At 32.6% G+C, this 24,809-nt stretch overlaps 5 protein-coding genes across 6 annotated transcripts; 2 read left to right on the forward strand and 3 right to left on the reverse strand.

Annotated features, from left to right (window-relative positions):
* Positions 1-700: 700 nt before the first annotated feature.
* Positions 701-3,955, reverse strand: LOC133678282 (methyl-CpG-binding domain protein 4-like protein). Of its 2 annotated transcripts, XR_009835946.1 has the most exons (4): positions 3,498-3,955; positions 1,630-1,826; positions 1,239-1,524; positions 701-975 (listed from the first exon to the last, which is right to left on the reverse strand). XR_009835946.1 is itself a non-coding variant. In XM_062100563.1 (3 exons), exons 1-3 carry the CDS (start codon positions 3,864-3,866, stop codon positions 1,404-1,406), a joined length of 687 nt encoding a protein of 228 aa, XP_061956547.1. In that variant the 5' UTR covers positions 3,867-3,955; the 3' UTR covers positions 1,024-1,403. The 2 variants fall into 2 exon arrangements, 1 of the variants encoding a protein (XP_061956547.1); XM_062100563.1 differs by lacking the exon at positions 701-975 and having other exon boundaries at positions 1,024-1,524.
* Positions 3,956-5,349: 1,394 nt separating this feature from the next.
* LOC133678821 (short chain aldehyde dehydrogenase 1-like) lies at positions 5,350-5,961 on the forward strand. Its single transcript, XM_062101337.1, has 2 exons — positions 5,350-5,735; positions 5,892-5,961. Exons 1-2 carry the CDS (start codon positions 5,350-5,352, stop codon positions 5,959-5,961), a joined length of 456 nt encoding a protein of 151 aa, XP_061957321.1.
* A 4,691-nt stretch (positions 5,962-10,652) lies between these two features.
* On the reverse strand, positions 10,653-13,600 carry LOC133678072 (nascent polypeptide-associated complex subunit beta-like). Its single transcript, XM_062100257.1, has 6 exons — positions 13,454-13,600; positions 12,105-12,172; positions 11,510-11,658; positions 11,355-11,411; positions 11,085-11,123; positions 10,653-10,989 (listed from the first exon to the last, which is right to left on the reverse strand). The coding sequence occupies exons 2-6, from the start codon at positions 12,170-12,172 to the stop codon at positions 10,811-10,813; spliced, it is 492 nt and encodes a 163-aa protein (XP_061956241.1). The 5' UTR covers positions 13,454-13,600; the 3' UTR covers positions 10,653-10,810.
* Positions 13,601-14,602: 1,002 nt separating this feature from the next.
* Positions 14,603-16,278, reverse strand: LOC133678466 (kinase-interacting family protein-like). Its single transcript, XM_062100762.1, has one exon. It carries the CDS (start codon positions 16,055-16,057, stop codon positions 15,032-15,034), a length of 1,026 nt encoding a protein of 341 aa, XP_061956746.1. The 5' UTR covers positions 16,058-16,278; the 3' UTR covers positions 14,603-15,031.
* Positions 16,279-20,125: 3,847 nt separating this feature from the next.
* On the forward strand, positions 20,126-23,110 carry LOC133678430 (NAC domain-containing protein 54-like). Its single transcript, XM_062100722.1, has 3 exons — positions 20,126-20,372; positions 20,499-20,776; positions 22,516-23,110. Exons 1-3 carry the CDS (start codon positions 20,138-20,140, stop codon positions 22,804-22,806), a joined length of 804 nt encoding a protein of 267 aa, XP_061956706.1. The 5' UTR covers positions 20,126-20,137; the 3' UTR covers positions 22,807-23,110.
* The last annotated feature ends 1,699 nt before the right edge of the window (positions 23,111-24,809 follow it).

Genomic DNA, 24,809 nt, shown 5'->3' on the forward strand with positions numbered 1-24,809 from the left:
AAACTCTAACAAAATAATTTTATTAATTCACAATCAGCAACAACCCAAAATCATTGATTATTTTACAAAATAACATAATTATCAACTCAAATTATATCTAATTAACATAATCCCTAATTCAAAACCCTAACATTCTATGAAATCAAATTAACACACACTAGCATGAATTACATTAAATTAATAAAGAAGAAATGATTAATATACCTCTAAATGTAGAATATGGGTGGTAATGGTGACCGATGGTGGATGTTTTGGTCAGAAAATGGATGATCTGCAATGAGGAGAGAGGGAGGGGGAGAGCGAGAGAGAGAGAGAGGTCTCGCTGACGGTAGTGAGAGGGGAGGGGTGGGTGGCTGTGGGGAGAGAGAGAGAAAGGAGAAAAGAAAGAAAGAAAGGGAAAGAAAATAGCTTTGTATATAAATTTAAAATAAAATCACAAATGCCATGTGCAACATGTAACTCGTGTATCGCAGTTGCTATCTGCAACTTGTAAAACTATGTTATATCCCTGCATATTTTCTTTTTCTGGTTCATTTCATGAAACAAAATTGGTATCTGCAACTCAGGTGTCGCAATTTCCATATGTGACTTGTGAAACTATGACTATATTTCTAAATATTTTCTTCTTTGTGTTGCTTTATCATATTTTTTTTTAATAACTGCTAAAAACCAAAAAAAAAAAGAAGCTAGAATAAAGGTGTTGAAGACAACAATATTGTCTGCATGTATATATGTAATTTGGATTTGAGTGGTTTATAGACATGTCCATGTTACCATGAGGACAATATCTGTAATTAATGCTTCACGTGATCGCATGCCAAAACATGGAACGCCAACCCATTTTCGATCCCAAGATGATGAGCCATTTCTAATTCTCGAGCAACTTGACAGTGGCTTCATGGCTTATGTAAAACGTACTTCCGCATTTAAGCCACTTGCTAGGAAGGGAAACGAGTCTAGGATGGCCTAGAGTGCCTACAAGAAATTGAGACACAAAGTAATGCATTCGTGAAAGAAGAAAACTTGAAGAGAAATATTATAGAGCGTCATGCTATTATATGCTGCAGTTTTTTGGTAAAATCTGGCCAATGTGCCACTAACTGGAAAACAAATCAGCACAAAAACCTTCCTCGTTTTCTTACCAGAAAATAGAAATCGAGTTTCAAGAAAAGACAGATTCAAAATCCATAATCAGGATAACAAGGGAAACAACAGTGTACATAGAGGGGGCTTTTGACCTGAGTTCATGCGAAGTCAAAATGTGGACTCCTATGAAACTAACAAGGTCATAGCTCCATCTACTACAGATTTTGCGCCCCTCTGATCAACATTTTATCTGGTATTCAATGGCAAGCATTTAGCTCATGCACTAACAACCAACAACTCCTCCAAAAGATTGATGCTTATGACAAAGCATTCTTGGTACTGCAAAGGTATTCCCAGTAACGATTTAGCATGTGATCATTTGGTCTAACCTGCTCCCACTTTCCTGTGCAGAATATTGCATATGCATCAGCAGCATACCTACAAGAAATTAGAGAAGTTTATCAGAGTTTCCCATGATAAAGCTAACACAGTTTTAAAGGAAGAAAGTATCTACCATGATGAAAAAATAATAATTACACTTACTTTCCAACACCAGGCAACTGAGTGACATGGGTCCAGTCCTCCTCTAAATAGTCTTCAGATAATCGCTGTACCATCTTTGCTCTCGTCTTTTGTAAACCTAGACTTTTAATTGCTCTTTCAATCTCCTCTGTTGCAACCCCAGTGGCAGCCTTTGCATCAGGACACAGAGTAAAGAGGTCTGCTACAACTCTTTCAGCCTGCATTTAGTTATGTTCTATTTAAGTAAACTGACTGCATCAATGCTTATGCAGTGGTCCCTTCATGTTTGAAATCAGGTCGAAATTAAGTGGATGAAGAATACTGAAAAAAGGTTTTTGTTAGCTACATTCAACCCAATTTTCTGCCAAATAATGATAGGAGAAGGGGATAAATTGATATACAGATTAGGATTGCTACTCAAGAACCAAATCAAGCAATACCACAAAACCAAACCAATCCTTAACCGAAGGCCTGTTGAGGGACTGAGAGGGTGGGTGGGGTTTTCAAAAGGGAAGAGGAATCAAGGCTTGTGCTTCATGATGCTCAATCATATCTATGCATTTATATCATAATCTTCTTATTCTTATAGCTTAACTCCCCTATTCAAAAAAAGAAAGAAAGAAACTCTAATCCAAAATGGAAAACTTAATGTTTAATGCTAACTCACAATAACCAGTACAAGATCTCTCCCTCCATTTTATTCCCATCCAGTTCCCCCGTCTTGCCATAATATCAACATTTACCAATCGAATCCAATGAGCTATGATCCCCAGAATCTAAGAGTGATACATCTGCTTGTGTGCTTGGGTGGCGAGCAACTTGTTTAGGCACTCAAAAAGATGACACAGTTGGCAGTATAAATAAAATCTTTGTATAACATTTGATGTTGTCGTTGTTGAGAGCCATCACCATAGTCTTATAGGAACAAGAATGATAGCAAATAAATTTGCAATCCATGAACAAAGGCAGGGATTTTTCTTTCCATAAAGATTACATCTAGACCTATATAGTCTCCTAATTGCAGGTTCGACATAAATTTGCAAGACATGAACTGATTGTTCTTGGTTTCTAATTACGTGGAACATGGTAGAGAAATGGAATAGCACCTGTCACCAGACAATAGACAGGTACAAAACTAAAAGGCTGGTGTTTTTAGCAAAAGAAATGAAACCATGCAAAAATTCCAGCCAGAGAAATATATCAATGAACCTTAAAAAGTTGATTGGTAACAGAGAGGACCTAGCTCTTTAGAGAGTCTTAACTAACTACAGTTTGTAGATGCTCTACATAACGCCTTGTACATCCTCGACAGGCAAAAATAACATAAAAAATCACTCAAATGAGCACAATAGTTAAGAGGGCAAGACCAACTTCCAATGCCTTGGGAAATAGTCCAAAGCAAAAGCTGGCTGCGTTCAAATTCTCAGGCCAGTATAAAGTTTGCTTACAATTACTTGAAGTTTTATTCAGAAACACAGTGGGAAAGTACACAACCTAGTGGTACAAAAAGGAAAACCTTCCAACTTCTATGAAGCTGTCAAACAATTAAAGAAGTGTAAATCCGAAATTGGCTGCACGAGCTACATGAATCATCCATCCTCATTCCTATTTGTATAGGGAAACAATTTCCAAGATCTTTTACAGATAAATAGCACCATAAAGTTTCAATTTTTTTTTTTATTTGAAGTTCAGTACTTTTTAATTTACAAGATCCCAACAAGTCTTCTAACCCAGACCCAATTATCAACAGTACATTAACAACTAAAATTCACAAAGTAATCAGCTAAAAGGTTAACATTCACGAATACCCACAAATATCAATTTCAAGAAGAAAATAAAACCACCAAAAGAACAGGAAAAGACTGAGACTTGGAGAGCATATAGAGTACCCGAGTACCAGCAGTGCGATTAAGGAGCATACAAATGACCAAAACTCTCCAAGGGTCATGTGCATGATTATGCAAGAACCCAAATTCAGATTGTGGTGGCTTCCATGTGTTGTCTGCTGTTTTCCTTTCGTAAGCCTCATCAAACTTATTGTAATAAGGACTAGTAGTAGCAGAAAGAAGTGACGTTTTTGTCCCTTCTTTCTTCTTCTTCTTCTTAGACCTGCCAATGACATTGGCATCCTTCTCTTTATCTTCTTCCTGATTCGAAATTGGTTTCTTCTTTCTCCTCTTTGCCTTGTTGGAATTGCTGCATTCTTCTATGTCTAACTCACCCACTCTTGAGCTTTCCATGCTCAACTGCATTGCCATTGAGTGTCAGAAATGCTCGTCTTATGCAGTTTCCTTCTGCTGGACTGTTTTGTAGTCAATCCAATGTTTTCAGGCCCATTACACCTCTTGCAGGCTTGCAGCTTAAATTCTAAGTTTCCCAGCCACCATGCCAAAATGAGTAAACGAAAAGGCTAACTACTGTGGTGTCATAATCAAACTTTTAGTAAACTCGTGCTTAACTAATGATCCTATAATTTGTGTGGATTAGCTGAAGTTAATTTAATTTAAATTTTAATTATATTGATTGAGTTATAGATTGATTCTTTAGGTTAATCAATTTCGAGTTAATTTTTATCTAATTTAATTTGAAACTCTACTAAAACTAAATTTTAAATTAACAAGTCATCAAATTAATCTGTTAAATTAAATTATTAATTATAATAATAAAAATAAAAACTTAAAAATCACTTCATCAATCTCAAATCTCAATCCTATATTAATAATACAAGACCTAAATGATTACTAATTAGTTTATGATAAAAAAATACTTTTTATTTGTTTTGATATTTTAAACTAAAATAGAGATTTTTGCTAATGTGAATAAAAATTTTGAAGATGGATTCGAATACCTCAACAGTTGGAGCAGCTAGGCGGGCAAATTCTGCATTATATAGCCCCCGTTAAACATTTTGATCAAGTCTAAGCAGACTTTTCTTTCTCAGCAAATGCACCATGTTCCCGGATACCGTTAGGTAGATAAACATGAATGTTCCCGTTAATAAGGGAGGCTAGGTCGTGCCCACGTTGGAATAGATGGTGAACTTAATTCCTGCTGACAAAAGTTAAGGTCTGGAAGAGAGGCTCACGAGTGTTCCCATCTTTAGGCCAACACACAAGTCTGGACTGCCTGCTTCAGGTTAAGAAATGAGAGTATTTTATTGATGATGGGGCCTGCTAGGGGACTCAGTCTGTCTAGAATCTCTACCTCTGTTGTTTTTTCCTTTCTTCCCACTTCTTGTTTTGCTTTCTAGCTTGCTCTTATTTATGTGATTTTCACTTGAAAGTTTCAGATTTAAACCCTCACCCTAGGGCTAAGAGGAATAATAGAATAAGGATTATGTTATATTAGTTAGATCATACATGTATAGATTATAAATATAAAATATAAAAAGTGGTGAAAACTAGATTATTTTTTTTTCAAAATACACTAGTAGAAAAAAATATAACTTTTGTGTACATAGGATGAATCCAAATTCAAGTTTTACCTGAGAGCTTCACGATATTTAGATGGGCATGCCCAACAAAGTGAGAGCATATTAATCATTTTGGATCCAATCTTTAGCACCTAATCATGTGTTTATGTTATGCTAATTCCAACCAACAAGTTAGGGATTCTGTGTTAGCTCCAATGATTTATGATATAAGATAATATGTGAGATTGACATGACAGCAAGAATAAAACAGGCCTTGGATTCCCTCGTCGAATAAACTTCAGTTTTGTTACATAATTGGCAAGGCGGCGATGATAACCGGTGGAGCTAGTGGAGTAGTACAAGTCCATAGCATTATAGCAAGGTTGTTTATACAACATGATGCCAAGGTTCTCGTTGTCAATATCCAAGATGAACTTGGTCGCTGCCTCTATATGAAGAACTTGGCTCCCAAAATTCAACATCTTACATTCCTAGTGACACGCGACTCCGATGTGCAAAACGTTGCAGACTTGGCTGTCTCCATGAATGCAAAGCTTGATGTTTTATACAACAACGCTGATGTTTCAAGCGACGTAGATCCCAGAATCTTAGCTACCACCGGTGACGAATTCAAAAGGGTTGTTGATGTCAATTTTGTTTGGTGCTTTCTCAGAGCTAAACATGCCGCCAGGATAATGATTCCAGTCAAGACGATGTATTTTCTTCACTTCCAAATCTAGTTTCTGTAATTTGCGGAAAATTTCCTCGTGCATGTGGAGCATCAAAGCACGCCATGGTGAGAGTGGCTAAGAAACTATGTGAAGCTGGTGCAGTATGGAATAAAAGTTGAACCTCATTTCTCCGATTGCAGTGGCAACTCCATTGCTGACAAAAGGTTTGGTAACATGGAGAAGGTTGAGTTCTTCTCAGAGACAAATTGAAAGTTATGCAGTACCAAAAGCAGAGGCAATCCTATATTTTGCAACCTGTGAGTCCAAATATGTAAAAGTATTGCCTATATTTTGCAACCTGTGAGTCCAAATATGTAAAAGTTATGCAGTACCAAAAGCAGAGGCAATCCTATATTTTGCAACCTGTGAGTCCAAATATGTAATGGAATTAGCCTAGTGTTTGATTTTGAAGGGTATCGTCAGCCAAACCCTACACTTCAAACGACAATTGAAGGTTACTTTCATAATCTTTATGTACAAGAAAGCTCTATTATGATATAAATACAGAAATTATCAATAATAATAACATAAAAAGCCACGCTCACATTATAGATAAAAGCAAACATTTTGATAAAGATAAAAATAAACTAATTAAATTAAAACTTTTTCTTTGACCTAATTATCGATTAGAAGATTTAGCTTGTATAAATCATTATTGGTTTGATACCAATAATGCTAGTCGGTTTAGTATGATAAGGATATATATATATATGTCCACGATTAAAAATTCAGTAAAGGTCCATTTGTTAAACTGGCATGCCCAGTAACTCATGTGTGGTATTTGAAACGTCTTCCTAGTTATATTGTCAATCTTTTAGATAAACCTCTTAAACAATTAAAAGACTTAGTATATTGCGATGTGTGATTTGATCGAAATTCTGATTTTACAGTTTTGGAATAAGATGAGTTCTTCTTTCTTTTTTGATTACCTTCCTCGCGTATGTATAAGACCGAATCCATTCGATTTCTAAAAGGGATTACTAATCCTTAACTTCTCGAGAAATCCTTCATCAGTGGTTGTGAATGACTGATTTTTCTCAATCTTTTCAACCTCTTGGTTCCGTAGGAGCAAGTTAGAAAGATTGAGAAATAGAACCATCTGATTTGATTCGTTCTCAATAGCCATGAGATGATCATCTTAGGGTGATCTTTTTGTCGACGGATGCTCCTATTACACTTGTAGTCTCTGAAGGATGAGAACCAACTATGTAGCATTTACATCGAGAATTTAAATATTGTATACGTCATTAGTCTGATCTTTTGTAGGAGCTACCTGTAATAACGAACTTGCAAAATGAATCTGTTTATCATAAAGAGATTTGTTGTTCCTAACCCTGCTTCACCTTAATTGTTATTTGAACAAGTAAAAGTTATGTCTTGGTCCGAGTGGGGATAATATTTCTCTTCTGCATGTCCATGGATTCACTTTTCATGTTCACTTGCAATGCAGGCTATGCTATTGAACCCATCACCAATTAATAGTGATTTTAAGAATTTCACAGTAAGCAAAGACCTAAGTCTAGATAAAAATATAGACCTTGTTTCAGCAAAGAGGGTACCTACTGATCGATGAACCTATTTTCTATATGTGATTTGTTTGTTTAACAGTTCATAATTAAAAGGGTTAAATGCAAGATGATAGTACATATATTTTGGTTTGGTAGAATGCTAAACTTAGATGATTTAGTTCTAACAAAATGTTAGACTCAATACTTTTGAATTCAGTTGTGTATTGAGCTCGAGTGCATATGAGTTTAGCAAGATACCAAACTCAACACCCATAAGATTCAGGTACGTGTTGGAACCTAAATACATGTAGATCTAGCAAGATACCAGACCCGATATCCTTGGGGGTTAGCTACGCGTTAAGCCTAAGTATATATAGGTCTAGCAATGCCACACCCAACACTATTAGATTTAACTATGTGTTGAACCCAAGTACTTCTGGGCTTGGCAAGTTGTCAAACTCATCACTCTTGATTTTAGCTACTTGTTTAGCACAAATGCTCGTGGGTCTGACAAGATGTTAGACCCAATACCTTTAGATTCAACTACGTGTTAAGCTCAAGTGCTTATAAGTCTGACAAGATATTAGACCCAATACATTTAGGTTCAACTATACACTGGGATCAAATACACGTTGGTGTGGCAAAATGTCATACCCAGTATTTTTGGGTTTGACTACGTGTTGAACCCAAGTATAAGTTAATCTGAAAGATGTGAGACTCAATACCTTTATATTCAACTATGCACTCAGCCCAAATACATGCGTGTGTGACAAGATGTTAGACCCAATATTTTTGGATTCAGCAATGCGCTAAACCCAAGTACAAGTGGGTCTGACAAGATACCAGACGCATCACCCTTGGATTCAGCTACATGCTGAGTCCAAATACATATGAGTTTGACAAATTGCTAGACTTATCGCCCTTAGATTTGAAATCTTTCCATTCAAGTCTATATATATTTTTGAGTTGACAATCTTTTTAGGCCTTTTGTTGAGTCACAAGAATTTATTTTTCTATTCTTATGTCTTTTAACATAAAATATTAAAAGACAAGAATGATCATCTCCCTACATCATTGGATATATAAAAGTTTTGTAGAAGCATGTCATATTTCCATCAATAATTAATATTGTGTAAAGGGTATCAACCCCTCATTAATATTGTGTAAACAACATATATCTCTTATTAATATTGTATAAGGGATATTTATCCCTTATTAATGTTATCAGGAGGAGACGATATTCTAACCTCTCCATTCAAGTAACATAACAAATTTTAGAGGCTATATATACCATCTGAACCATACATGTAAAGGATTTACATTTTTCATATTCTTTATTCATACTTTTATTTTTACAAAGCATTTATCATTAATAACTAAAAACAAATACTCTTGTTCTTAAGAATTTAAAATTTATTCTTTTATTTTTTGTAATCTCTTATTAAAAGCCACTGATTTTATCATTGAATAGTCCTTAAATCCCATAAAAAATAACTATTTTACAAGTGTTGTATTTTCTATCACTAATTCATCAACTTCTTGAATGCTGAAAAGGAAATATTAACGTAAACATATAATTACCCTCTATCCAAACATTAAAAAAACCAACATTCCTGAGCATTTTGAAACATCATCATGTACCTCCAATTCAGATCATTCTATGATAAATAAAAAAGAATCTTCATTCAAAATCATTTATCACACTAAACATGTTTTGTGCAACAGGAGTCTTGAACTATTTTGGCTGACGAGCTAATGTTAGAATGTCTTATTTAAAGTTGATGAGAGTCGTTCGGTCATAAGAAGACATGTTAGCGTCGAAGTAGTGATACCATCTATATATTTTATTCTCATTCAATAAATATTTGATGAGAAAATTATTTTTAAAAAATCTACATATTATACTAATGCATAATTATATATTCAAAAAACAAAAGATAATATCATTATAAAACATTATAATATTCATAATATAATGGCATACTTAGATAATCAATTACATATTATTTTAATAAAGTAATTTAAAGAAATTTTCTGTTAGAAAATAAAACAAAATAAAGAGATATCTAAGAAAAATACCAAGCATACATGGGCCTAGGATGAAGGTCCATGAGCCTTTTTTTTCTAACGGATAAACGACACATCACCTACTCCTCATATATATATATATATATATATATATATATATATATATATATATATATATATATATATATATATATAAACAATGTATCATCTTCTTGATGATTTTCCAGTCATTTTTGAACTTCTTTTCACATGAAAATATCAAAAATATTACAGAAACCAAAATAAACTCATTTTAAATCTCAAAACACACATAGTCACTCTAAAAATAAAAATAAAATCTATCGTAATCAAAAACAACTTTAAAGGTCCCGATCTATTTTTTATGACATGTTAAAAGAAAAACACTTATATAAATCTCTATCTCTGAGATGAATTTATTGATACCAAAATCGATATTTTTAGTGGTCAAAATATGAGTAACGATATACTTTCTCTTTCCTCACTAGTTCTACACGGCTTTCTCTCTCCTCTCAAATTCTATGAACTAAAACATATAAAAATAAAGTTTTAGAACTGAAATATGACTCTCAAAACAGAATATATATATATATATATATATATATATATATATATATATATATATATATAAAGTAAAATCTTCTAAATTGTAGTTTTTCATGGCTATGAGAAGTAACAGAAAAAAGGTTTTTATTTTTATATTAAATCTGATCCTTGTTATTTTAATTTTTTAGTTAAAAAATTTTTAAAAAAAATTGCAAAGCATCAATTTAATGTTAGGATATTTTTTTATATCATAAATACAATATCACCCAAAATAAAACAAATTATGAGCTTTAAAATCATGTCAATCAATATAATGTAAGGGATGCAATTGAAAAAAAAAAGTTTAGAGACCACAACAACACAAATTTTCAAGTACCAAAAAATAGGAAGACCACCTATGTTGTAGTTATCCTCGGTTCATACACTGACCAAATAAGTTCATAGCTCCAACCTGGAATAAGGTATGGAAAATTGTCTTGCTTTCCCAGCAGTAAAATTAATCTTTATTTTTATACACTGGCTAAATAAGTTCATTGCTTCAATCTAGAATAATATTTAATCCAACATGGGCTACATCAACTCCCAGCAATTCACCGAATAAATTGACAAGTCTAGCATTCCAAGCCCACCAAGCAAGCAAAACCTGTGATTTCTTAGTCGAAACCAGCTAAACTAGAGTTCCAAAGAGCTTTTCACGGGATAACACCTCCTGGGAGATTATAATTTTTTTTATAATATAATGATTCGCGCATTGCCGTGGTTGCGGTGCTGACATTCAACCAGGAAAATATCAATCACGAATTTCAGAAAAAAGTATATTGGATCGAAAACTCAACATAACAACCATTATGAGTCACAGAGAACATAAGATTAAGAACGATGTCATTAAAAAAAAAAGGATGACACTTCAAAATCACAGGATGCATGTAAAATAGCACAAAATCCTTTTAAATCTCTCTCTAAGAAGCAGCAGCTTTATCCTCCTCTGCTGCAGCTTCAAAGGTCTCTCCAGGCACAAGATCCGGGACGTCATCATCATCGTCCTGTGCTGCCGCATCTGCAGCGGCAGCACCTGCACCAGGCGCTTGCTTCTGGATCTGTTCCGCCAATTTCTTCAGGTTGTCCAAGTTATCAGGACCTACAGATCAGAGAAACATAAGAAAGTAGAAGTTATTACCGAGTATCAGTTACAATTCACAGATGATTACAGAGAATAAACTCAAAACAGCATACCTAAATGCCCAAGAACTTGTGGAAGAATATCTTGCAATTCTGAAAAGGAAAAATCACAACAAATTTGCATGTCAAATCTCATGCAAACTAAATGAGTAAACTAACAATTAGCTGTAAATTTCCTTTGAGAAAACCAAATTCAACATGGCAAAACCAAGAACATTTAACCACTGGCCACTGGGTGAGTGGAACGTTCCTTGTGTTCAACCAATTAACAGAAATGATTTACTTTTCATTTCTGGGTTTACATAGAAAGTCTTAGAGCCATACTCTTAGTTTGTGGGGAACCACTGACAACCCATGTGTTGGCAGCAATGGACGCTTGCACTGCAAAATTAAAACCAAAATAATAATTAGCCACTACTTGACCAGAAGGATATGAACGAAGTGAGCATATCATGTCCATACATGGTAGTCAGCTTTACCTTTGGGATTTAGAAACTGGATGACTATGTCATCCTTGAATATGTTGACTTCCTCGATTGCAGGTATAGCATTCACTCCAATTCTCTTCAAGGTGCTCTGAAGCCTTTTATCATCTGTAGTAGTAGTCTTGTGGACAGCTTTCTTCTTCCTGCAGTTAAAGGTACAAATTCAAAAGAAACTCATTAGCAGCGCACAACAGAAGCGTACAACACAGCAGCCATGTAATCTTTTCTTTATCAGTAACTTCAATTGCTTCATCGAAACATATGTTTAGATTTTCAATGCAAAATACCCAACTGCAAGCAATACTCTATAGAACCAGGCAACAGATATTTCTCACACAATCCAGAAAACCAATCAAGTTGTAATCAGCATAACACAGATAAAACATGCGCAAAACCAGACCACACAAATCTCACTCAGTATGCTGCTCAGCTGAATTTCCGATATGGCACTTTCACTTAAAACAACTCCTTCCATTAATTTACACTTCTTTCATCACTCAGCTACTTGATGCGAACACAATATAATTATTTAGCTAATTGATAAATTCCAGTGAGAGCTAGAATAGTTGCCATGGAATAGTCTTCCCACCTTCTCACGCTACCCTTTCCACCAGTACGAACTGCAGTGGCCATCTTCATAAGCTTCTCCCGATCCATCTGTATAAAAGAGATAAAGGATTACAAAGAAAAGAATTGTACAATGCATTGACCAATTAAAAACTTAACATGAAAATGTTTACAAGGAATTCGAAAAAAAGCACTAGATATACAGAAAGAACCAAACCACAACAAGATTATTAATCGCCAGCATGTTCCATTAAGCATTCATGATAACAGAATATAATGTAAAGGTGACAATTTAAAAACTGCATTTTTTTAACCATAGAGAAAATTGAATTACTAGTTCATATAATAGGTATATAGAAGACATCAAAGGAGAAAATAGCCTGGCACCAAAAGCCTAACATTCCATGTTCAGGGCAATTTGTCAGCACCTTTTGTTGAATATCATGGGTCCTAACATCTCCCCTCCCCCCAAAAGTCCCAAACAGCAGTAAAACTCAGACCCTCTTTTACCTATTATTACTAATATACCAGGTTTGACTAAAATCTAGAAAATAAAAAGAATGAATGAACTAAAGGCCACAAAAAATAAGCTCGTGTTTATATCATAAGAGCTTAGGAATTGGAATTGATAACAAAAAACTAGAGCTTCCAAATGGAAGAAATCATATCCACTAAATCCTCCCAAAACAGCTTCCACATGATTAAGCTTAAGACTCTAAAATTTTGGTTTTGATTGTTATTTAAACTCTTTTGATTTTATGCTTTGGTATAATCAGGTGGTTTTATAATAATTATAGGCAACTCTAGGAGAGCAAGAATTAACAGCTAACAAGTTCTTATCAAACTAGAGATTATAAAGCTAGTTCCACAAACTCAAGAAACACAGTCCACCAAAACAAGTAAACAAAATAGCAAATCCAGTTATAACTAGTTAATCAATTTACTTAGCAGATAAAACCATTATTAAACCTTCAGTAATAATACTTCGAAATGGGCTTAAATTTTCGTACTTCACTCAAATCTTGATAGTTTAACTTCAAAACAAACCAAATTAATCACATTATGGGTAACAAAACAACTTCATTAAACATCATAGTCAAAAGCCCTAAACAGAGATTAACAGTTTCTTTTCACTTCAAACCACAAAAACCATGAAATCAAGCTCTACAGGCTTCAGCAAGCAGAACCCATATCACCAAAAACCACTAAAACAAAAATACACTGGCATTAACTAGAAATGAATAAAAAGATGCAAACTTGAACATGCAAAGACATGAAAAAAATCCAAAAAAAAAAAGATAACAGCAATGGAATTAAAAGCCAATGTAAAAAAATATGAATGAATCTAGGCTTTTTAGGGTTTTTGTTTACCTTTGTTTGTTTATTGGGTTTTGGGAGAGAGGTAGGAGAGTGTTTTTTCAGCTCTCAATAACAGGCGGCGATAAGGGAGACCCTTTTTATGCGTTGTGTATATGAGCGTTTTTAAAGAGAATCATTCAGTAGATCTGACGGTGCGTATGCAATAAATTTGCACGTGTCAACATCTTGAGAATATTTTCTGTACACCTTCTTTCTTTGCTGTGCACTTTAGCATCTCTCCTCTCACTGTCTCTGTGTTTAAGTTTTAACTGTTTCGAAGCGTCCATTAAGGTCGCGTTTCGAGTTTCGACCCGCCAAAAATGCGTTTTGGGTCAGAACTTGCATGGCCCAATTAATAGATGGGCTTTATATTGGCCTCTATACCCTGCAATCCATCTAGCCTATTACTAGCATATTATCCCATAATTTCGTATCAGATTAATAATAATAAAACTTTTAAATATAAAAATACTTGATTTAAGTTAAAAATAAGGAATATATTTGCATCATTATTATATTTAAATAAAATGTTTTTTATAATAACGCTATTAATAGCGCATAGTAAAGTTGCCGATAATTATTTTTTTCTTCTTTTAAGATATTTTTATTTTTTTCTTTTTCTTCTTTAAATTTTTTTTCCTCTCTCATTGAATTTGTTTTTATACCATAGCAAAATAAATTAACATGACTTTTTTTATATTTTATAAAAATTAGTTTATTGATAATTTTTTTCTTCATATTATATGTTGAATTTTGTTATTAAAATATATTTATTTAGTTTTAAAAAATTTTAAATTTTTTTATCTTTATCTTTACTTTAAATTAATATTTTTTATATTTTTATATTATTTTTTAAAAAAATATATAAGGTCAATGAAAATTTCATTTTAAATAAAAAAAAATGAAATACAAAGAAGCCAGAATAACATTCATTTCTCGTACTGAAATAAATACATGTAAATAATATTTTTAAATTTTTTAAAAATTATTTTTAATATAACATATCAAAACAATCTAAATTATATAAATTATATTAAATTTTAAAAAAAAAATTAAATTTTTTTAACTACTTTTTTTGGGGGCCCGTTTCTTCATCTGTGCAACAATGGCATAATCATGGGGGAGCTTACCTGTTGACGGCTCCTTCTTTATGCTATCTCCTTGCATACAAAAGACAAAACCAAAACTTCTTAACATCAAAATGAAAATCCTGTGGTAATTCTACTTGTTTAGTAGGCAAGCATGATCAAGAAGTGCATCTTCAGTATCCCACGAGCAATTTAGGCATTGATACTCAAATTTCTTGGAAAAATCTGTTTGCCAAATTCACACAATCCACTGAGTTTTTAAGCCAGAATCAACATTTTTCCATCCAACTTTTGAGCATCAGCTAAAACATATATGAATATCTAATTAGATAAAATATTACTATCTCTATTAGGATTAAACAGAAATTAAGACATCAGATAGTATTATCTCATACTTAATTGATATGAGCCAAAAGAAGAAGAAAAAAAAACTAAAAATATCTGCCTGGAACTCCCATCTGATGCAGCAGCGGTAGCAGTCTGGGGAGATAGCCATGGAATGTCAAGGGGAACACTGAAAGCCACACATAAACAAGTCCATGCTCTTGACCTTTTCCCACCATTTTGGCCGTCTCTTTGCACCACCTTTACTAACAGAAGCTCCATCCTTTTTCTTCATCTTCAGCTTCTCTATTTGAAAGCAACAGCCCACAAAAGCGACGCCATCATCTTTTCTGCTGCTGATTTTCTCTTCTCCTTGCAGCTCTTTCTTCAACAACTGCAGATAGTAGTCCTTGTTTCTCATCTCCAACCCATATATCTGTCCTTGAAGATCCTCAATTTTTCTAGTAAGCATAGACACCCTATGATCCTCCCTCATCTTTAACACACACCTAGCTAGCTCACCAGCTTTCCTCTTTAAGAACACTGCTTCAGATGACAACCCTTTGTTTTCTTCCAACACAGCTTGCATTTTGTACCCCAATCTCACATTCTCATTCAGTAACACTATCCTCTCTGACTCTAACACCTCAAGAAGTTTCTTTAATAGCTCTACTTTTCTCCATATTGATTCTTGGCCTTGCTGCTGCTTCTCCATTTCACTAAGCTGGTCTGCTAATATATCATTCTCTACATTCTTCATTACAAGATCAACTACAACCTCATCGATGCCAAGAACGGTATCACTGCCATCTTGAAAGGGGGTTGTTGGTTGTTGGTAAGACATAGAACTCTCAGCATCCCAATCAAGAAACTGGCAGCTGCTAGATCCACCACTACCTTCTTGATCCTGGTCATCATCAAGAGCCGTTAACATCGGAAATGAGAAATGATTGCTAAGTTTCTTGCCCCTTTCCAATCTACTGCATCTGTCCACCAAGGCTGTGTACCCATTGTACAAGTCTCGAAGTAAAGCAAGAAGTTGAGGGCGTTTCTGATAGTACCATTCAGCTCTCTCTGCAAAGCTGTCGCCACATCCCATGTCTTCTTCTGATTTGAAGTACTCGAGCAACATTTTCACTCTCTCATCAACTCCCTCTGTAGGTAACTCAACTGGGGTGTTTTGAAGTAAAGAGAAGTCCCCCATTCTAGTTCAAATGTGAATGAATTGCAAGCTGAAAGTTGTTTGGTGGCCAAGGATGGATCTTTATATAAGCAACATCCATCTCAACAAGCAATGGACCCCTTTGTACAGTCATGATCTCTAGCTAACAGGCTACACACGGAAAGACTGACAAAAAATTCGAACTTTAAAGGAAACTGACAAAAGTTAGAAAGGAACATGTATGTTTGAAATTTCAAAACAGTGGTGAAGATGGCAACTGGACAGTCGTATTTGAATGTTTAAATTGCAATCCCCCCTCGAGCCATTGTGTAACGTTAAGATCCAGTGGTCACATCAAGATTGAGCTCCAATGGCCCCATCAGTAAATTCCTTGGACCCTGTAGGTTGCTAGCCTTCCAGACATGACATAGACTAGATCCCATTCTACTGCGATGATTAGATTTTCTGAAATTATTGAAAATCAATTGAGGAATTTAATGCAGGTTCCAAATTCACAACCAGTCACACAAATTCAAACACGCAGCATAAATAAACGAAGAATAAAATTTTGGGTTTTTGGCGATAAGAATTTGCGTGTGAGAGGTCTCTGCTACAAGAATCAAATCGACACTGCATCAAGGCATTGGAATGGGAGAGTGACAGTGATGTGATGATGGCTGATGGGATTCCAATTTTTTGCAGTGAAATGTCTAAACTTTAAAAACAAAAACTGCACGAATATTGCAGCACTCAAAATTGCAGACGTTGACAAATGGGGCAAAGCATTGAACTATCTATTGAACCCAAAGATTATAAAAGATCTTCATCATTAAGGCCAGAGTGTAATTTCTATAAAATATAAGGATAAAACATCTTCCAAACAAGGACCGATTTGTAAATAAATATTTATTTATAGGTTACAGGGATTAAAATGAAACTTTGCTTTGGGTTCTAAAACTTTTTATAATATAAGGATAGCAATAAATCTTTTCATTACTTTTTTTTCATGATCAATATATTTATTTTTATATTTTAAAAGTATTTTTAAAAAAAATTAAATTTTTTTTTATTTTAAATTAATAGTTTTTGGATTTTCAAATCATTTTGATATGATGATATCAAAAATAATTTTTTAAAAATAAAAAAAATATTGTTTTAATATATTTTCAAACAAAAATACTTTAAAAAACAACCGCTATCATACTTTTAAATACCCTTGCATCACATTATTTGACCACAATTGTTGAAAAAGATGAGGGAAAAAATGATAATTTATGAGAGAAAAATAGAGTGTTTAAAACTATGGTAAATATTTTGTTTTCAATGTCTCTTTTGCTTAAAAATATATCAAAATAATATATATTTATTATTTTTAAAAATTTATTTTGATATTATGGTATCAAAATGATCTAAAATATTTTAAAAAATTAATTTAAATTAATTTTTTAAAAAAAATTAATAAAAAAATATATTCAAACTCAGTTCCAAACTAGCATTAACAAGACAACTACTCTTGTTGCATGATCCTACGTTCAATTTCATTTCCCTATTATGAATTTGTTTTTTAAGTAAATAGATTTTTTTATAGAAGTGTTTTATTATTGGAAGTTGCTTGACATCAGGTGTTTGCTAACCTTAAAAATTTGGATTGATAGTTGAGAAAAAATATTCTATTTTTCAATTTTTTAAATTTAAATTTTAAGCTGGCACCTTAAAGAATTTATTAAATTACTTTAAATACACTAACGTGGGAGGTACATTTTTTAAATCATTCGTAAAATAATATTTCGTTTTGGCTAAATTGTATTATGGTGTCATTTATGGCGACATACCCCCTGTTCAAATCCATTAATTATATATTTTGAATGTTTTAATGTAAAATATATTAAAATAATATTTTATTTGTTTTATTTTTTTTATTTGTGATATTAATAAATTAAAATAATTAATAAACACTAATAAAAATATTTTTTAAAAAAATAATTTGAAAAACAGGTGCAGCAACAAAAACAAAACTCTCCAATAAGATGTAAAAGTAACATAGAGTGTAGAGCGCTTCCGCTTCAATATTTTTAAGATGAAAATAGTATTTAAAGGTGTAGTAATGAATATTTTTTAAGCGTTTTTTCACTTGATAATATATTATAATAATTTTAATTTTATTTTTAAAAATTTATTTTTTATATCAATATAAAAAAATAACCTGAAAACATAAAAAATATATTAATTTTAAATTAAAAAAATTAATTTTTTTTTCATAAAATACTATTTAGAAAGCAATTTAATTCGGTGCTGTTAAAAGCAAATAGAGTGGAGTGCTGCCTGCCGCGCCAACATCTTTTGAATCCAACTCCATATTGGGCTACTTTGCAGTGATTAGGGCCTATATTGGGCTCACAAGAGAGGGCCATGTACTTTTTATGAATAAGCCCAAGAGGCCCGTTTGATGTAACCCAAATTTCAGTGGACAAAAGATTAGGAGCTTCAGATAGAAACAGCTATATACGGTGCCTGCCTTTATGTCCTTGGAGAGTGGCTGATGTCGCCATTGGTCAACGATCATCATTTTCAGCCAATGGTCAAGAGGAAGTGAATGTGTAGTTTATTATTTTACCCATCCTTTTTTAAGAAATTACCTCTCATCCAGTGGACTGGAAGGCCATTTTCATATAAAATACTTAACTCTTGTTATTTTTATTGAATTTCATAATTAAATTATGATTTCTATATTAAATAAAAACTTAAATATTATATTGCTTTATACTTTAGTATGTATTTCATGTTCATATAAATAAAAATAATTTTTGGACCAAAATAATGTTTTTAGAGAATGTGAGAACAAAATGTATTTTTCCCTGTTTTTTACAATTAATCTTTAATATTTTAATTTGGTATTTTCCATAATTCCAAGTCTAATTCTATTAAATTAGGTTATAACAATAAAAAAAAATTAAAAATATATATATAAAGTATTTTATTATTCATATAAATAGCAAAACACATGGAGAAAAAACCCCAATTTTTTTAATATATACTATAATTTACTTATAAATATGATACAAATGTATTATCATAATTAACCCACTAAGTCACCATCAATAAATTGATTTATATTTTATGATTTTTTTCTATTTAAGTGCCAAAATTAATTTTTGTTATTTGAATGCTTGTACTTATAAAATTTTATCATTAGTTTTATTGTAGAAATGTTGACTTGTAGAAATGTTGACTTGATAGTCAACTTTTCATTAGGTAGGCCCAATTGATATTATTTTATGTATTTTTTAAAATAAAAATAATTAATGCCATATGAAATACTTGTACTCATATTTTTATGTCATGCACATATTTTTTTCTTTTTATATAAGTACTTGTACTCATAAATTTTGTTCAATCAAGTACTTTTATAAATTTATTTTTATAACTTAATTGAAATGTTAGTTAGGGCTCATATATCTTAAATAACCAACATTTGTTTTCAACATTTTTAATTTCCTATTAAAATAAGAATAATAAAACTTTTAAAGGAAACCAATAAAACTAATTAATTAAACGAGTTTATGTTTTTATTACTCATTTGTTACATTTTAATTAATTTTAGGTAATGATAGATACTTTAAGACCCTAACTAATTAATGAACAACATAATTATGGCTCCAAGATACTATATATATATATAAATATAAAATCAAGTAATTAATTCATTAATTAGTAAGTAACATTATATATATATATATATATATATATATATATATATATAGTACATGCACTCAAATTAAAAAAAGAGAGAGAGGGGGGGGGGGCATAAATGGCTCCAAGATACTATAGCCATGAAAAAATGAAGCTAAGACATGTCTGATATAGAACATTTGTCTACAAACGCTCATGAAATGATCAGCTTGCTTATTGATTAATTGAAGAAGAATCCATGAGCAAGGAAGCACGTACAGCACTGTTCCTTTCCTTTTGGTGTGCGTTCAGAGCTTGAAACGTAAGCATCCAATATATATTTGGCGCAAGAATGAAACGCCAGGCTTGCAAGAAACGTTTGTCCAAGAATCTGTAAAGCGAAAGTGAAAGATAAACCAATGACAAGGAGGTTTGCATCCTTTTTATATATATATGATGAGGGCAGTAGCGATCATAATAATGCAAAAGGTGTTTGCGAAGAAAGTAGGAGGTCATCGGGAAGGGAAAGAAATGGCACCGGTCGGATTGCCTCCTGGCTTTCGATTCCATCCGACCGACGAAGAGCTTGTCAATTACTATCTTAAGCGTAAAATTAATGGCCAAGAAATCGATTTAGACATCATCCCTGAGATTGATCTCTACAAATGCGAGCCTTGGGATCTAGCAGGTATATATATCTAACACTCTACTTTTTCCTATATATGTTAACATTACGTTTCAGCAACATTGCCAGAATAGAGCCATGGGACTACTGTTCTCATTACACAACTTCCTGCTGTTGTTTGTCTCGTAGAAAAATCTTTCTTGCCAAGCAGAGACCCGGAGTGGTATTTCTTCGGGCCCCGGGACAGGAAATATCCCAACGGATTCAGGACTAACAGAGCAACTAGAGCTGGATACTGGAAGTCTACCGGGAAAGACAGGAGGGTTAACTGCCAGAATAGAGCCATCGGAATGAAGAAGACATTAGTTTACTACCGAGGGCGAGCTCCTCAAGGGATTCGGACTGATTGGGTAATGCACGAGTATCGGCTCGACGACAAGGAGTGTGAAGACACCTCTGGAATCCAGGTAGTTCGTGCATTGTGCAAAATTGTGTTCTTCTTGATCATACTGACGACAAACAAATATGCAACATTTCCATTTTTAATGGTAAATTTGTTATTGCTTCATATATAAATGACACATTAATTATACCCTCTGCTATGTATAAAAATAATTTTTATTGAATTTTCTCTCCTCTTCCTTCCTCTTTTACTGGAGAGAACGCATGCAACTAGACTAAACAGTTATCTATTTACCCACAATCGCTTTCTGGTCCTCGCTTTCGATTTATCTTTTCTTTTCTCAGGAAAAAAAAAGAGAAAAATGTAGGAGAACTATTGATGCTATCATTACACCATTTTCACCTTCCTCTTTTACAAAAGAGACTGTTAAATATTAGACTACACTTTGTTTTAATCAATATGCTACTGTATTTTTTCTCTGTTCCTCAATGTTCTTTTTCTTTTTCTCAAGATCAGTAATTCTTATGTCATATTCATTGCATATATACATTTTTTTTATTCACCAGTTGACTTGGAAAGCTTGCTATATTTCAATGCCATGGCTAACGGGAAAAGCAACATTTCCTTTGCTTTCGTTTGGTTTTTTTCACCCACACCTCTTTTAAACCAAAGTACAGAAAGCAAATAAAAGCATCGTAATTGCTCTTCTTCTTCTTTTTTTCCCTTTGATGATCCTAATTGCATGTTCTTGTGCTTAATATTCGTCTTTGAATTACAAAAGAAATCAGTTTCTCTGTGAAACAACAACAAGACCATAGTATCCTAGTGGGAAACTATAGCTAGAGAATATAACAAGGTGTAAGAACGTGACACACAAAGTGCATGATTTTGCATGAAAAGTTAGAATAATTAGGGTTTATAAGTGCTAATCTCTCACCTGTTGTATTCTGAATATTTTATGGCATACAATCTCTGACATATTCGTTGCTTCAAATGGAGTTAGATCCCTAAGTGCCAAAGCTTGGGTTCCACTTTGTTTTTCTCTAATGAGACAAAAGTTCTATCCTCCATATGACTCAATCCCTTCTTGCACATCTATATGTCGTTGTTCACTTCTTTATCTTTTTTCCTTCCCTGATCTACAAGTCTAGATTCCATGACTAATAAAATGATAAAATAAGACTCTACCAACCCAAAAAAGCAGTCCCACATCACTTTCACCTTGTAAGAATGTGTCGGTCACCTTTTGCTTTATTCCAATTACAGAAAAACCAGCCAATGGACATCAAAGTATCCATCTCCTACTAGTTTTAGGGTAAGCACTTGTCAATCCGATCCAGCAATGTCCTCTTTCCTTTAATTTCCTCTTAATTTGAAAGTTTATATGTGTAGACAATGGATAATATTCAATTATATACATCATATGTGTCTATACGATTAAATATAACATTGTTGGCTGTTATATATACGTATTTGCTCTCCATTTCACCTCATAAAGTTTGAATCCTTGAAGAGATCATAAGAGAGAACTTTCATATGAATATATCACTTTTGGTGTAAATGGTTTATTTGAAATGGGACATAGAAGAAACTTAATTTGGTAAGCTTATCATCAAAAAAGAAAAAAAATAATAAGAGAATTAATATGAGCTTCCATTATACGGAGTTCCCTTATTATGCAGCGCTATTAATCGAGTTAATTTGTCGTTTCCCTTTGATAAGCCAGCTTTAAAATTTAGTTCCTATGATCATTTCCCCTGGCTTATCGTCTGTACACAAGGCTACTTTCTTGTTTCATTTCAGGATTCGTATGCATTGTGTCGAGTGTTCAAGAAAAATGGAATATGTTCTGAGATTGAAGAGCAAGGACAATGCACAACAAGCCTATCATTAACGGAGAGCTCATCGCAAGGTGTGCTAAACGAGTATGAAACAATGTCACCAGATGTCCCAATTGCATCATCATCTTGTATTGAAGAGGAAGACAAAGATGATTCATGGATGCAGTTCATCACAGATGACCCATGGTACTGTTCTTCTAACCACGCTATGGTTGGCGGTGAAGAGATTTCTCAAGTGACATTCACTGACTAAGCAAGGATAATTATCAAGTGATTGGTGGTGATGAATAATATGAACAGAGTTGGATATATTTTTCTTACAATAAGGCATCGAGTTGGTAAAAGCATTAGAGTGTTATGCCTAATTGGCTTAGTTATTTTGTTTTGGTTTTGGATATGCATGGTGGCCTCCCTATCCAGCTAGAGCCAATTTATCAAATGGCTTCAGAATTTTTTATTTTTATTTTTATTTTTTTTTTGGTGGTTGTTGACCTCTACTTGAAGGTGATATGGTGTTACTTGTGGCATTAATTAAAGGGCATTAATATTAATATTAATATTAATCTTATTATTATTATTATTTGAGGAGGCATATATATTGGTAAAAAAAATCATTAGGCATAATTATAAGGTATTGACTGCGGATATTTTCTTCTCTGATCACCAATTTAAGTTTAACTACCAAATACTTTTCTTTTCTTTGGTATTTGACGGTTAATTCTGGAATATTTTTTAGGATATTGGATTTTATGTTTGAAAAGTCATAAGAAATTCACTACTACGAAATTAGAGAATCAAAATGTCTTAAAAATAAATAAATAAATAAGAGTTATATATAGACAGCACCGTTGATCATGAAGCCATGGAATACAAACGGATAAGCCAAGAATTTAAGTGGTATTCATGTCAATAAACTTCACAACAAAGTGCAGTGAAGGCATGCTTTCTGTACCTTACACTAAATTGAACATAAACGGACAAGCTCAAGCATTCATGAGATGGACTCTCCCGACACATCATGTTCAAATCATTGGAGAGAAGACATAATCTTCATATTCATCGTACCGATCCACACACAAAAAAAAATCTCTAATTATATAATTAGAATCTGAGTTTGTTATTCAAAAATTATTAATTCAAGTGTTACAAATATCAAAATTATTAAAGACTTGCATGGTTGTTAAGACTTGCATGGTCATTAATTTCAGGACTTTAAAAAATTAGTCAATGTACACGTAAACTGATCTAGACAATTACGGTTACAAAACAAAAAAACTCTAATTTGATTTTATAATAATTATATCATATCACACTCGTCTTCAAACAAATAGATAAGTTGCTTATAGTTTAAGTTAGGTATAAAAAAAACTCAATATAACTCGATCAAAATTTAATTTAATTTCTTTAAAATGATCATTATATCACCCTACATGTTTATTAAACTTGGTCAAGAATTGATTTAACTTTTGTAAAACATGTTTTTTAAATTTTTTTATTAACTTCGTTAACACTAGTTAACCTACTCAATCCATAAATACATCATCAGATGCGGTTCAAAAACAATCATCGGAAATAGAACACAAATAATTAATCAGAATGGTACTAGAGTTCTTTTATTGAGTTTATTGACTTCCTGCCTCTTCCTCATTTGAAGACTCGATTTATTATTACTTCAATGCATTTCAATTAATAAAAATTATAGCATTTAATTACTGAACAAATATTAACCTCCAATATTGTTTTTCCAAAACTCAAAACTTGACACAACAGAAGCAATTCTTTGTTTTTACTCCCTAAAAGAGAGTTGTGTTTTAGACCTCAAGATTAATTACAACTAAAGTAACATTTCTCTTTTTATACAATTCTAATACTAATTTTAAAAAAAATAGATATTTTTTCACTTAGACGTAATTTATTATGGACGGGAATAGTGTTTTCTCCTTCTTAACCTAAAAAAAAAAGGATTTTTGTCACATGTTTAAGAGCAAAATAGTCTTAGTATTGGGACAATTTTCAAATTCTAAAATTAATTGAGGACATGATTGGTATTTTGTGTTTGGATTTAGTAGTGAATTTACAAAACTACTCTTAAAAGAAATTATTTTTTGAACTTCTACTCAAGGTTAGTTTTGTATTTCAAATTAAAAATGCACATTAAAATAACATTTTTTTCCTTAAGAAAAAACTATCATGAAAATAGAAGGTCTTTTTGTTATTCTCAATATTGTTGCACAGTGAAACAACCTTAACACCCTT

This window comes from Populus nigra, chromosome 18, assembly GCF_951802175.1.
Source record: "Populus nigra chromosome 18, ddPopNigr1.1, whole genome shotgun sequence".
Taxonomy (NCBI): Eukaryota; Viridiplantae; Streptophyta; class Magnoliopsida; order Malpighiales; family Salicaceae; genus Populus; species Populus nigra.

Bases quoted from the DNA above. Each gene is read 5' to 3' on its own strand.
- LOC133678821 (XM_062101337.1), top strand. From the start codon at position 5,350: ATGATAACCGGTGGAGCTAGTGGAGTAGTACAAGTCCATAGCATTATA. The intron at 5,736-5,891 runs GTATTTTCTTCA...CTCCGATTGCAG, and splicing joins ATGATTCCAGTCAAGACGAT to TGGCAACTCCATTGCTGACA.
- LOC133678466 (XM_062100762.1), bottom strand. From the start codon at position 16,057: ATGGGGGACTTCTCTTTACTTCAAAACACCCCAGTTGAGTTACCTACA.
- LOC133678282 (XM_062100563.1), bottom strand. From the start codon at position 3,866: ATGGCAATGCAGTTGAGCATGGAAAGCTCAAGAGTGGGTGAGTTAGAC. The intron at 1,827-3,497 runs GTACTCTATATG...AACTAAATGCAG, and splicing joins ATCGCACTGCTGGTACTCGG to GCTGAAAGAGTTGTAGCAGA. The intron at 1,525-1,629 runs GTAAGTGTAATT...AATTTCTTGTAG, and splicing joins CAGTTGCCTGGTGTTGGAAA to GTATGCTGCTGATGCATATG.
- LOC133678072 (XM_062100257.1), bottom strand. From the start codon at position 12,172: ATGGATCGGGAGAAGCTTATGAAGATGGCCACTGCAGTTCGTACTGGT. The intron at 11,124-11,354 runs GTATGGCTCTAA...TTTCCTTTTCAG, and splicing joins TGGTTCCCCACAAACTAAGA to AATTGCAAGATATTCTTCCA. The intron at 10,990-11,084 runs GTATGCTGTTTT...TCTGATCTGTAG, and splicing joins ACAAGTTCTTGGGCATTTAG to GTCCTGATAACTTGGACAAC.
- LOC133678430 (XM_062100722.1), top strand. From the start codon at position 20,138: ATGATGAGGGCAGTAGCGATCATAATAATGCAAAAGGTGTTTGCGAAG. The intron at 20,373-20,498 runs GTATATATATCT...TTTGTCTCGTAG, and splicing joins CGAGCCTTGGGATCTAGCAG to AAAAATCTTTCTTGCCAAGC. The intron at 20,777-22,515 runs GTAGTTCGTGCA...GTTTCATTTCAG, and splicing joins AAGACACCTCTGGAATCCAG to GATTCGTATGCATTGTGTCG.